General features: G+C 38.4%; 1 protein-coding gene across 1 annotated transcript in view; it reads left to right on the top strand.

The window, feature by feature from the left end:
* Positions 1–13,741, top strand: part of LOC131070099 (uncharacterized) — a 96,118-nt gene that overhangs the window by 16,766 nt on the left and 65,611 nt on the right. The window contains exons 4-6 of the mRNA XM_059207089.1: positions 13,137–13,261; positions 13,402–13,488; positions 13,606–13,659. Coding sequence (XP_059063072.1) covers positions 13,137–13,261; positions 13,402–13,488; positions 13,606–13,659 — 266 coding nt within the window. The remainder of the gene's footprint in view (positions 1–13,136; positions 13,262–13,401; positions 13,489–13,605; positions 13,660–13,741) is intronic.

A 13,741-nucleotide genomic window follows, 5' to 3' on the forward strand; every position in this document is an offset into this window, starting at 1 on the left:
GCGCCATTCTTGCATCCACCATGGGGGAAATGAAATGCAAATTTGAGGGGGAATTTGGAGGCATTTGAATTTGAATTTCAGTCTTGGAAACTTATTTATACAAGTGCTTGGCCTCTCATTTGTGCATCAAAAAAGAAAATGTAATGTTATGCTGTCGGATTGATTCAAGCCTTCTTCGAGGGTGAAAACCTCCTAGACTTTTCAATTGCAGTTTTGAGTGTGAAACATCACTCCTAGTTGAGGCTCTATTGTGTAGATTTCGTGGTGTTCTTCGGGTTTGCACGTGAGGATTTGAGGAAGTTGGGTTGCTGCTGTAATTATTTTGTGTTGCTGGTTCCTGTGTGGCTGAAGTGAAGTTTCATTCCTACCTCCCTACCTGTATGACCTTTCATTCTAGGTATTGGCTCGAACAACTTCTATGCCATAGGCGATGTGATTTGTAAGTTTGCAACCTTTAATTTGGAGTCTTTGTTTTTATATTTCAAATCGTACTTTCCAGCTTGGGCATGGGGTTTTGGGAGTGCATTGGATTGCGTGCTTGGTATTTTGGGGTGTTTAGAAGTTCTATTTCACTTTGTTCTTAGATGCTTGGTTCTTAGTGTCAGTTTGGGAGTGATTTGGGGTGAATTGAAGGAGTTTTGAGTGAGATATGAGCATTTAGTGTGATTCAGTGTTGCTGGTTATGCATTTCCAGCCTGCTGTTATTTGTATCAGAATTTAGGAAGTTGGTGTTGAGCTGGTTTGGTGATGTTATCTTCTGTGATTTAGCATTCTCTTCTATTCTATCATTCCTATATTTTGTAAGGTTGAATAGTAGTACTATCAACCAATTTTTGAATTATAAACATACCCGTTGAACAAGTGGAAGAGGCAGGCTTGCCTCCTATTTTCTGGTATTTGTAACTCAGTCCTCCCACTGAATAAGTGGTCGAGTGATTAGTTTTATGTATTGTCCTTCCGCTGAAATATGCGGTAGAGTGATAGCTTTATGTAATTTCCTCCCGCTGAAATACGCGGTAGAGTGATTGAGATCTAATTTCTTGTTCTTTCCCTTGGTTGGTTTACCGCCAAGAAGTTTAGTTTCTTTCTTGCTGGACAAGCAGAAGGGGCTGACTTGCCGCCCGTGCATTGTAATTTTCAGTTATTGGCATCTAACAATCCCCGGAACACGCATGCTCTCACCCTCCCAGATTGGGCTCTCAGTGAACAAAAGGTGGAAGGGTTCCCTTTCACTAGTTTGGATTATTTCTCTAACCTTAACGGGTTATGGTGTTTGTCTTGTAATTCTTATTGCCAAAAAAAAAAAGAAGAAAAAAAGAAGGGAATATTACACTTTTCACTGTGCTTAGTTGCATGTTATTGCTTTGCTCTATGGTCTCTTGCAAGATGCCACCGCAGATTGTGCATTTGTATCACCACATTAATGTTCAGTGGTGCTCATGGCTGTACTTAGAGCGTTGAGACAACCATTCACTCTTATTCCTAATGATTGTGCACTTATTAAGTTGCCTTGTTGCTTTTATTGTCTCCTCATTATTACCTTGCTTGTCAAGACATGACTGTCCTTACCTTTGGTAACTCATATCACATATTGCTATGTGTTGTGACGTTTTCACACATCGCCTCATTGCAAATGGGGACCCCCTCTTTTTCACTTTGCTTAGGGTTTTAGGTTAGTTGTCTTGGCTTGGTGTCAGTCTCTTTGCCATTAGCCTTTGCTTGTTAGGAGGTTAGGTTATATTAGTCGCCAAGGTTTCCTTTGAAAGAGTGGAGAGGTCCAAGGGTTTTGGTATGGCAAAAGGTAAAGTTTGAGGAATAGACGTCAAGAATTGTTTTCAATGATGTGAAATATTCAAATGATGAAGTATGGAAACATTAGGCTTATCAAAATTTTGGTGGTGAAAATTTGACTAAGTAAGATTGTCGCTCAAGGCATGGTCCTAGCACTGGCTTGCTCATCAAGCGGCATTTGTGCGAATGGACCCTCCAATTGCGCCCATGCTAGAGAGGCAAAAATCATGAGATAACCTATGGCAATGTTAGATAAGTGATCAAAATTGAGAAATTTGGATGAAAATTCAAAAATTTGGCTAAGGCAAAATTTTGCTTAAGGAATGGTCTTGGTATGGGCTTGCTCATGAGGAGTTATCTATGCAAATGAGAGGTAAAATTGTGCCTAGGATAGAAGATGATTTGAGGAAAAGATACATCAGATTGATCATCTAAATGAACAATTAGTCTAAGGCAAGGATGAAATGCTACTATTGCTTTGTGCAAATGGATGGTGAAAAGTCACCTTGTTTGTGCAAACAAAGGTCAGTTTTCCGCCTTGTGCAAATGGGGCACAAAATCCTGCCAGTTTAGTGCAAATGACCCCCCAAATGCCGCCTTAGCAAGTTAACCATTTGTGCATGCAAAGGGGTCAAAGCCGCCATGTTTGTACATGCAAGAGCTAAAAAGCCGAAATTGTTGTGCATGGGATGAGCAAAAGGCTGCCATGATGAAGCTACATTTGTGGAGGCAAGCCTTCAAATGCTGAGTATCTTGTGCAAACCAACCCCAAAATACCGACAATGTTGTGCAAATGAAGAGGAGAAAGCTGATCTAGTTGTGCATATCAAGCCAAAATTTCTGATCCCTTTGTACAAATCAACACCAAAATGCTGCCCAAGTTTGAAGACTTTGTGCAAACAAGAGTGAAATTGCCAACCTACTTGCGCATGGATGAGCAAAAATGCCGATCTTCATTTGTGCACATAACCATCAAATTGCCGACCTAGTAAATTAGTACAAGCAAGACCAAATTGCCGCCATAATTGTGCATAGATAGGGGTAGATGCCAACACAATATCTTGTGCACCTGAAGCATAAAATACTGATCAGTTTTGTGCGTACAAATCTCTAAATGCTGACTCACTTGTGCATATATCACCAAAACCGCCAAAGAAGAGCTCATGTGCTCAAGTGATTAAGCTGACCAATAAGAACACAGAGATCAAGCGCATCAAGTAAAAGGTAAAACATTTTATTGCAATGCCAAGTCGGCTATGACTTGAAAAGACACCCCCCTTCCTACAAGGTAAAGAGACATAACCCCTTGCATCAATGCCTATATAGAAGAGGATATATTCCATTTCAATCAAACATCATTCAAAGCAATCTCTCCAAGCGAACTTGATAGAAACCCTTCAGGCAGTGCAAAACTCATTAAGATCAGCGAATTTTCCAGAACATTTGATAATTTCATTTGATCAAATTCTCAATTGAATTGGATGCAAAATCATTTACAGATGTTTGAGGACAGTTCAAGCCAGCATTCATGGGGAGATCAGACCAGCATACCCAAGCAAGAGGACGAATTAATCAGGGAAGGAGGGAGTTAACATATGCACCTCACTTTTTCAACATTACTCTAAATCATGGTCATCACAACCTCAGATGCTTGGAGTGGGCAATCAGCAATATCAAAGAGTCAATATCAAGATGAAGACTCAAACATCACAACTTTAGGATATAGATCAAACTCATGAAGAAGCTAGCATATTTATGCTAGAGGTAACATCAAGTCTACCAAGGCGTTCAAGAGCATCATAGCATCAAGTCTACTAAGCTATAGAAAATACAACTTCAAGATATATAAATCAAGACAATATTGCCATACATCAAGTGAAGGTGGTGAATCCACCAACATCAAGGGTTTAGCAAGAGTGGTCACTAATGAAGGAAGCGAATCAGTATCACGAGGAACCCTACAACAAGAAGATGGAAATGCAAGCGTGATCAACTCAGATTAGCTAATCAAAGCTAGAAGATCAGCTTGACCAAGATGATGCTTCCCCATCATCATCACGCCAAGCTTAGGAGATGTTGAATATCAAAAGATTTTGCTCTACATCAAACTTGCTTGTGTTGAAATATCATGTCTATAGTGCAAGTTGAGGTGGCATCCCAGTCATCACCAACCAATCAAGAGGCTCCACGTCAGCGTGTCCAGATGCAATGTACTTGACTCACCCATGGAAGCACAAAGTTCAAGATGCCTAACCTCATTTTCTATTGGTTCACATTCAATGTGTGACATGTGTCAAATTAAATGTAATTTTCTCATTGGCCAAAGGGAGTTGTTGTAACAAACCCTAATTAGGGTTTTTATCTTGTAATTTCAGCCATTGATTGTGAATTAATCTGAGCCATTCATTGTAAAGAGCTATCTATAAAAGTCACAAATCTCTCGTTTGTAAAGATTAATAGTGGAGTAATAGAGAATAGATAATAGCCAAACAATTAGTAATTTGAAGTTAAAGTAGAAGTTAGAGTAGGAGGAGAAGGCAAAGATTATTGTTAAGATCTTGTTGTAAGAGACATATTGTTTTCATTGAAGTTATGGTGAATTCTCTATGTTAATTCAACATGTTGCATGGTCTCTACTTCCATTTGCTTTAAAGTTGATTAGATGAATGAGGAAATGTTAATAATTGATGGTGAAATTCGTTTATCCATACCACTAGCAATTTGGTGATTGTAAGTTTTCCTTGTGTGGTCAACTAGAATCCTTAAATGAGCTTAACTTCAATAGCTATTCATACCTTGATATGCATCACCTTGATGGTATCCTTGTTGTTAATAGTGATTAGAACACCACATGCTTACCTTAGAAGATTGCACTAGCTTTGTGGAGTTGTTTGTTGATGGCGAAGCAAAGTTTAGTAGAATTTCACCCAATCGTTCATTGTCTCTTGCATTCTTAGGAGTAGCGTAGTCGTCTTAAACCCTATCCTTTTGCCCTTTTAAATCAAGTTAATTTCCACATTTCAGCAACATCTAAACGTTCAACATTCAAGATTCAACGTAAGTCCACCTTGTGATTCCAACAAAATCACATCACAACCATTGAGCTATCCATACATCAAGACTTGACTGCTCACTATATGACTGTCATGTAAGACTTGACTGTGTCTTGGTTCTATAATAATGTCTTCATCATACAAACATTGTCCACTATTCTCTCCATAAAATTGACCTGTTCATTCATGGTGTATGGACTATTCCTCATAGCTTCTTTCAGTCTTTGTCTTGGGAATCTAATTACAAACATATAGGACTGCCTTTTTCATGCTTGTACCTGTCATGTTGAATCTTGCTATTATTATGTGTGAGTTTTTGTTTTCCTTTATGATTACTAGACCTTGATGTCCTTAGTCATCATTTTACGTTGCTGCTCATGCTTATCCCTTCACAAATTGTGAAATACCCATCCCAGATTCTAAGACTGTCTTTTGAATGAAGCTCAAAATGTGAGTCCTGTAACAATTTTTTGACATCACTGTCATCAAGCTTTAGGACTGGCCTTACATTGTACCTTTAGGATCTTCAAAGTTCAAAGCTTTTGCAAGGCTCTTAAGCTTATCTTCTTGTGCAAATTTCAAGGTGCTAACTGCCATAGAAATGAAATGCCCCAAATTCATGATTTCTACCATCTAAAAGCTGCCCATTCTTATCAGACATAAGGACTGTCATTGCCACGATATCTATCCTTTTACAATTCACACTCCCTATTCTCACCAAGACTGTCACACTATGAGAGAACACTGCCATCACTGTCACTGGTCTTTGATTATGGTAAAGCATCTGTCAATCTTCTCTGTTATGTCCAGCAAGCTTGTATGAAGTATCTCATGAGTTGCTCTTGGCATGTTATTTTGAGAGTCCTAATGACCATTTCATGATGCTTTGTCCATTTCTCTTTTACGTGGTAGACAATGATGGAATATACCATCATTCCCCCCTTATTACATCATTGTTTTAAATTACTAATAAGAGAACCTTGAAAATTGTCAAACTTCATATGTGCAAGTGGCTTGGTGAAGATGTCAGCACGTTGTTCTTGAGTTGAGCAGAATTGAAGTTGAATGTTATTTTTTTGAACATGTTCTCGTAAGAAGTGACTTTCCACTTCAATATGCTTGGTCCGTTCGTGAAACACTAGATTACGAATAAGCTTGAGAACTCTTTGATTATCACAATAGAGGACTGTAGGCTGGTTTTGTGGTACCCCCAATCCTTCTAATATGTGGTGTAGCCAAACTGCTTCACAAATTGCTACACTTGCTGCACGATGTTCTGCATTTGTTGAAGAACGAGCAACTGTGCTTTCTTCTTACTTCCCTAAGAAATAGGACTTAAACCCAAGAAGAAAACAAATCCAGATGTGGATTTCCTATCATCAACAAAAAGTGCATAGTTTGCATTTGTGTACCCTATCAAGAAGAATTGATCACTCCTTTTATATTGCAAACCATGATTCATTGTACCTTGGATATACCTTAGTATCCGTTTTACTGCATTCCATTGACATATCTTTGGTTCTTGCATGAATCGTGAAAGAAAATTAACAAAAAAGTTGATATCTGGTCTAGTATATGTTAGGTAAATCAAACCTACAATCATTTGTCGATAGAGAGTTGCAGTCACCTGAGGAGAAGGATCAAATGTTGATAACTGCAATCTTGATTCCATAGGTGTAGACATGGGTTTGGAATCCATCATTCTGAATTTCTCAACTAGTGTCTTGGCATATTTTCTTTGTGATACAAAGATATGGTGATTTGTTTACCATACCTCTAAGCGAAGACAATAGTGTAGTAGCCCGAAATCCGTCATATCAAATGCCTTCTTGAGATCATTCCTGGTTGTCTCAACAATTGCTTTTGAGCTACATGCAATAACTAAGTCATCAACATATACATTAATGATCACAATACCCCAACCTTGATCCTTGAGGTAGATATTTGGATCATTTGGATGCCTATTGCAACCATGTTATAGCAAATGTTCATCAATTTTGATATGTCAAGCTCTAGGAGCATGTTAGAGACCATATAGTGACTTCACTAGTTTGCATACCTTTTTTTCTTTACCAGGTGCAATATATCCCTCTGGTTGGGTCATATAGACTTCCTCCTTAAGGTCTCCATTGAGAAATACATATTTTACATCCATTTGGTACAATTTCCATCCAAATTGTCCAACTAAAGAAAAAATTATTTTAATTGTTTTTATCTTTGCTATGGGAGTGAATGTTTCCTCATAGTCTATCCCTTCTTTTTGGGCATAACCCTTGACTACAAGTCTAGCCTTATGTTTATCTATACTACCATCTGCTTTTTATTTAGTCTTAGATATCCATTTACATCCAATTGCTTTTTTACCAGGTGGTAGATCAACAAGCTCCCAAGTGTTTTTTTTCATCAAAGATTGATACTCTGGATCCATAGCCCTTTCCAAGGCTTTGATTTTAGTGCTTCTTGAACAGTAGATGGTTCAAAATTATCAACAACTAAATTCATTAAGGCTAGATTTACCTCATTGTGAGCCATGCTGCAAGTCCTTGGTCTTGAAGTAGAAGTGTCTGGGACTCCATCTAGCTTTGTATCGTGAATGGTACTAGTATACCACTTTGGTAAAGGTTTTGTGACATATGTGGGTGTTGATTGATTATCAACATTCCCATCATTTTTCCCATCCATGTTGAATATAGGAGCACTATTTGAAGTAGGTGATGATGTGACATGTCTACTAATGTATATCTTCTTTGTCTTAAGATCCATAAGGCGATATTCCTTAGAATCGTTACTATATCCAAGAAGAATACATTTTATTAATTTTTCATCAAGCTTCTTTCTATTTTGTTTAGGAATGTGCATCTAGGCAGTGCATCGAATACATGAAGATGAGAGATAGATAGCTTTACCCCTATCCATGCTTCTTTTGGTGTGATGCCATCAAGTGCTTTGGTTGATGCATGATTCAAAAGATAAACTGTTGTATGCATAGCTTCAGCCCAATATCCATGTCCTAGTTGAGAATCCTTCAACATGCTTCGGACCATCTCCATGATGATGCGATTTATCGATTCAACAACTCCATTTTGCTAAGGTGTGTATGCTACAATCAGTTGACACCGAAATCCATTTTGCTTCAAGTATGTAGAGAATTATGTGTTGGTGTATTCCCCTCCTATTTTGAGCGGATGACACGAATACAATGTTTCGTATCTTTCTCCACATGAGTGCGAAATTCTTTTAAATAGGAAAAAGCTTCACATTTATGCTGCAAACCATATACCCACATTTTCCTTGTGTGATCATCAACAAAAGGCTGAAAGTACTTGAATCCATTATGACTAGGTGCCATGGGCTTGCACAGATTAGTATGTGTCAATTGCAATGGTTGGTTTGCACGATGCTCACTAGGATAGAAGGGTGCTCGATGTTGTTTTTCAGCAATACAACTAGAACAAATAGCACTCGACTTCTCAAGTGATAGAAGCTCTTTGACCATGCTTTTCTTACTAAGTTTTAGCAAGTAACTAGTGCTCAAATGACCAAATCTACAATGCCAAAGCATAGCAAGATCATTATCCTTAGTCACTAAGGCTTGATTATCAGTAGTTGTATCAAGCCTAAACATTTTACCAATCTCAGTAGCACTGGCAACAATCTTTGCATCTTTAGACTTATCTTTTATAAGACATACCTTTTTATGCTCATTTGTATCAAATTAAATCCTAAGGTTATAATCAAGAAATAGGACTTATCTTAAGATCATTATACTTAGTCACTATGCCTTGATTACTAGCAGTTGTACCAAGCCTAAACATTTTACCAATCTTTGTAGCATTGGCAACAATCTTTTCATCTTTAGACTTATCTTTGATAAGACATACCTTTTTATGCTGATTTGTATCAAAATCAATCCTAGGGTTATGCTTTTCTTACTAAGTTTTAGCAAGTAACTAGTGCTCAAATGATCAAATCTACGATGCCAAAGCATAGCAAGATCATTATTGTAATGGACACCCTAGAATGCCCAAAAACTAAACCAACTGCTGATAGGAATTTAGTCAAACAGTTTGCATCCAACTCCTTATTTCTCCGTTTAATGTTTAAACCCCCGTATGGCTTCGGAAATGAAATGTTTGTTTGTTTTTAAGTCTTTGCATAGATTTGAAATCACATAACATGAACTAGAAGGAAATTACAATAATATGCAACATGAAGATTGAACTACTGCTGATATGATATTATTTCCAGAATTAATAAAATCAAATACATAGCAGATTTTTTCAACTCACTAAATACTCCAGCATTTTTGACATAATGTTCCAACAATGACTTCCCATCTTGCTGCTACAGTAACATGAATAGTGCCGTGCTACAGTAACATGAATAGTGCCGCGCTATAGTGCGTGAATAGTGTCATGCTACAGTAACGTGAATAGTGCTATGCTACAGTGCTGCTACAGTATTTATTAGTCTTCAATCAGTCCAATATCTTCATAAAATCATCCCTTCAGAATGGCATAAGAATTGGACAAGAAGTGAAGAAGGTATGAGCAAAAACACCAAATCTGCCTATAGCTGGAGATGCACCCAATCTGCCTGCTAATGAAGCTGATAGCAATGGATTCCAAAGGCCGAACCCCAAAGGAATGACGTCTAGAATGTCACAAGAGAGGATAGACGTCCCCTAATGCCAAGAACGGATCTGCAACTCACACATCAATTTCTTCTCATATTCAACATGCCGAGTGAAGCCACAAAAGCTTCCTTTTATTCATTCTCCAAGGGTCGACCCAACTCACTTGAGAAATGTGGGATAAAAGATGTGCAATATAAAACATATTAAAATATTCACTTATGTCTCCCTTGGGTGCCCCTTTGATTTGCACACATCCCCATAAAATAAATATTAATGTAACACTTTAATATTTTACAATTAAATTAAATGTTACTTTAATAACACTTCAGGCATTAAAATATATTAGCAATCGGACTGCGAATAGCGCGAGTGATAGCTCGTCGGAAATCTCTCACCGAGGAGTATCGAATCCAATCACCAAAGCTAGCCTGCGTTGTGTCCTACTGACTTACTAAAAATAGTAAGTATGCCTGAAACTAAGTAAATCAACTCCGTTTTAGCCCAAACTGGAAATGACTAGGCCAAAACACTCCAGGATCCCCTTAAACCCTTCGTTAGGCCTTGGGACCATGTAGAGCTAGGCTAACACACATACACTTGGTCAACTGCTAAAGTGGGGACATTACAATTATCCTTAGTCACTAAGGCTTGATTATTAGCACTTGTATCAAGTCTAAACATTTTACCAATCTCAGTAGCAGTGGGAAAACAATCTTTGCATCTTTAGACTTATCTTTGATAAGACATACCTTTTTATGCTGTTTTGTATCAAATTCAATCCTAAGGTAATAATCAAGAAATTGATTAATAGAAAGAAGATTTTTGGTAAGTCTCGGCATGTACAAAACATTAGTAAGCCTGCAATGATGTATGCCAAACTTTAAAGAGATGTCATCAATACCTTTGATGTCATAGGTGGTATAATCTCCAAGAGTGACTGTACCATGATGAGGTTTCAATGTGAGAAACCATTGCTTCTGTCCAGTCATGTGCTTTATAGCACTTGAGTCCACATACCATGTAGAGGTTGATTGTGAACCATATTCTGAAGTGTGGGTGCTTCAACATCATTGCTTTGTTGTTTATGTTTGTTCTTCTGCTCCCATCATGTTGTTCATTTGGTATGCTTGGATTATTTCTCTTATTTGGATTTTGAGAGCTTCTTAAGGAGCCAAACCCTAGGATGGAAACCCTTGGGCAATCAGTTTCAATGGAGAAACTATCCACCCTAGCTAGTTATAGGAAGAAACATTCAGGTTTCGTACTTCAATGATGGTTCAAAATTTGTGAAGTTTTCAAGGAAGACAAATTTCAATGATTTAAACTTAAAGGCTTGTAAGTTTGATTGGAAGTGGATGCCATTTTCTTTCATCTGTTGTCTATTTATGTGAGTTGATTCAGGGGTTGATTGTGGCGTGAATATTGAAGAGCAAAGTTGAGTTGCAACCTCTAGTTATCATTGTGTGAGGTATTGCCAAGTCTAAGTGCTGGAGTATGCTGTGGCAGTGATTCCTTTTTATGCAGATTGGTTATGACAATTGGGTTGGTGTGGAAGGAGAATGGCTTAAAATTGGTATGAGCAGTCTCATGAGTTAGGTGGCTAATTTATTGACTGAGTTTGCAAGTTCTTTCTGGGTGTTTGGGGTTGTTGGCCTTTCCTTGGTACGTGGGCCTGCAAAGAGGAAGAATACATACTTAAAGGTTAAACATTGGAGGGTTCCTTAGCAGCTGGAAGTCATGGGAGCAGTTTAGACATAATCTTCTGCTTTTGATGATGTGAAGACATATCTTCTTGGCGTGGAGATTATACTTCGGAATTACTTTACATTCCAAGGTGCATCATTGCTGTATTTTCAAGGTCAGCATTGTAACTGTAATTTCTGTGAACTGTGATTGAATATTAACAGATAAATTGGTTATTCTCTTTAACAGCTGTAATATCTTTACCACCGAATATCTCTGTAATAGCAGATCAAGTAGAGGTATACTTCCATTGTTCCACGGCTGTTGGGGACGGGGAGATGGGGGGATGCGGGGACGGGGGGACAAAGGGAAAAAGTTTTGGGGACGGGTTTCGGGGACAAGGGGACTTGGGCCTGGGGAGGGGAAACGCGTTTCCGTGGAACACTGTTAATATTTCATTAAATGCAATCGATACTTGTTACTTTCAAAGAAGTCATGCAATGCCGTTACAGCAAAACATGTGCAAACATGAAAATCATGAACATGCAAATTAAAAACTCATCATTCTCAGAATTCTATAAACAGTGAGCATTGGATTGAGTGAATAGTTTGGGTGAAATCTAGTAAGGGATTCTGCACACTGCCAAGTGAGACACCACTTTGGTGTATGAAACTCCCTTTATGGATATTACCTATAAGGACGTTGTTTTTGATGTACCTTATATGTTGTTCAACAAGGTGTACAATCCTAGCTCTCTTTTGATTCAAATCTATGACTTCTATGGAGAACACATGCCTTCCACCACCAGGCACACTCACATTATATTAATATGCAGATCCAAACATAATGGCTGGCAGCATAAAATCTCCTCCCTGGAGAACAAAAGGGTCTTCCTCATGATCACCCTTTCCAATTAAATGATCTGGGCGGAAAGAAAATTCCTGCTACCACCAGGGGGTGGAACCATAGTTTCCCACCTTGCTTCGGCATTTATCCCACTCATTCCCCCCCCTTACTGGAAACTATAGTTGGGAGGCCCTTATCTTCCTCCTAATTCCCACCCCTATTGGTTGGTCGAGTGCCCCATAGTGGGCCCTCAATTGATAAATCAATCGAGTGGTTCGCTATCACTCACCCCTCTCCCTATCGCCCTAGGGGGCTGCCCCCAAGGTGGGTGGGAGGAGGAGAAGCAGGTTAGATCTGGATAGTTTTGATAGTTGCCCTCGATCTCCTCGACCCAACCAGACCCAACCAACCCCCCCTACCCCTACCCCTCCCCCTCCCCCTACCCCTATATTTAGAGGCGGAGGTGGAGGCCCCCTATCCCTATATTAGTATTTTGCATTGGGAGCGGAGGTGGTCGAGAGCCCCCGAAATATCCCCTGGTAAATATGTGGATTTACTTTATTTAATCCTATTTGGATTATTCATTGTCAAAACTAAAAGATTCAAATTTAACCTAATCAGGTTTTTGCTTTAGGGAACTTGATTATTATCAAAGAGGAGTTGGCTTTTTTGGTTGAAGTTTAAGAATAAATGCTTAAGGATCCAACGACAATGCTTCTTGGAACAAGGGCCACTTGTTATCTTTTCTGGCCTATTTAGGGAGATACTTTCTTTGAACCCTGTTAGGTTGATGTAAATTTTCTTCCAGATGCATTTTTTTTCAAAATTTTTTAATTATTTTTCAATTTTTCTTCATGACACTCTTTGGCTCTGAAAGAATGAAACATATGTTGCCTACTTCCATGTATAGATGTCTTCCTTATTGCAAGCAAAACATCATAATATTCTTATATCACAGCAAATATTCAATCCAAATTTTGTAGGTCTTAACTCACCAAGATGAGAAACCAGCTGTGTTGCATCAGCATATGAGTTCAGTAAATATTGTGCTTCTCTTCATCTGTCAGCATCTGTGGCCAAAATTCTAATTTGATCTTTTATGTTGAACATATTCACTCTCAGGCAGGTGAGCAAGGTCGTCTACCAGTACTGATTCTAAGGCTCAAAGATGGTGAACTAAAAAAAAGACCTGCTGTTGTTTTCCTGCACTGTTCATATAGATGCAAGGAGTGGTTGCGGCCATTGTTGGAGGTAGAGAAACTATTCCATATATAAATCTTGTATACATTTGGCAATTTATCTTTTGACTTGAATTCGAATGTGGTTTTTGAAATTTGGAAAATGTTTAGGCCCGAAGTATTATCTGAACATGTGCAATGCATTTTATTCAGGCATATGCTTCCCGGGGATACATAGCAATTGCAGTGGATTCTCGTTATCATGGCGAACGGGCAAAATACAAAACTGCATACAAAGATGTAGGGACATTTTTGCATCAATTACCTTTACAAAGCATGTTAAGATAGTTATTTCCTAGTAATTCTGGATGTCCTGCCTAATGCTTTAGTGGATTAATTGCTATTTTCTGTATGCAGGCTCTTGTTACTTCCTGGAAAACCGGCCAAACCATGCCTTTTATATTTGACACGGTAATCCTATTCCTCACCTCTTTACACATGCATTTCACATTCCAACACACATACACATTCATGTTTGTATATCTCAGTTTTT

This window comes from Cryptomeria japonica, chromosome 6 (genome assembly GCF_030272615.1).
Source record: "Cryptomeria japonica chromosome 6, Sugi_1.0, whole genome shotgun sequence".
NCBI classification, from domain to species: domain Eukaryota; kingdom Viridiplantae; phylum Streptophyta; class Pinopsida; order Cupressales; family Cupressaceae; genus Cryptomeria; species Cryptomeria japonica.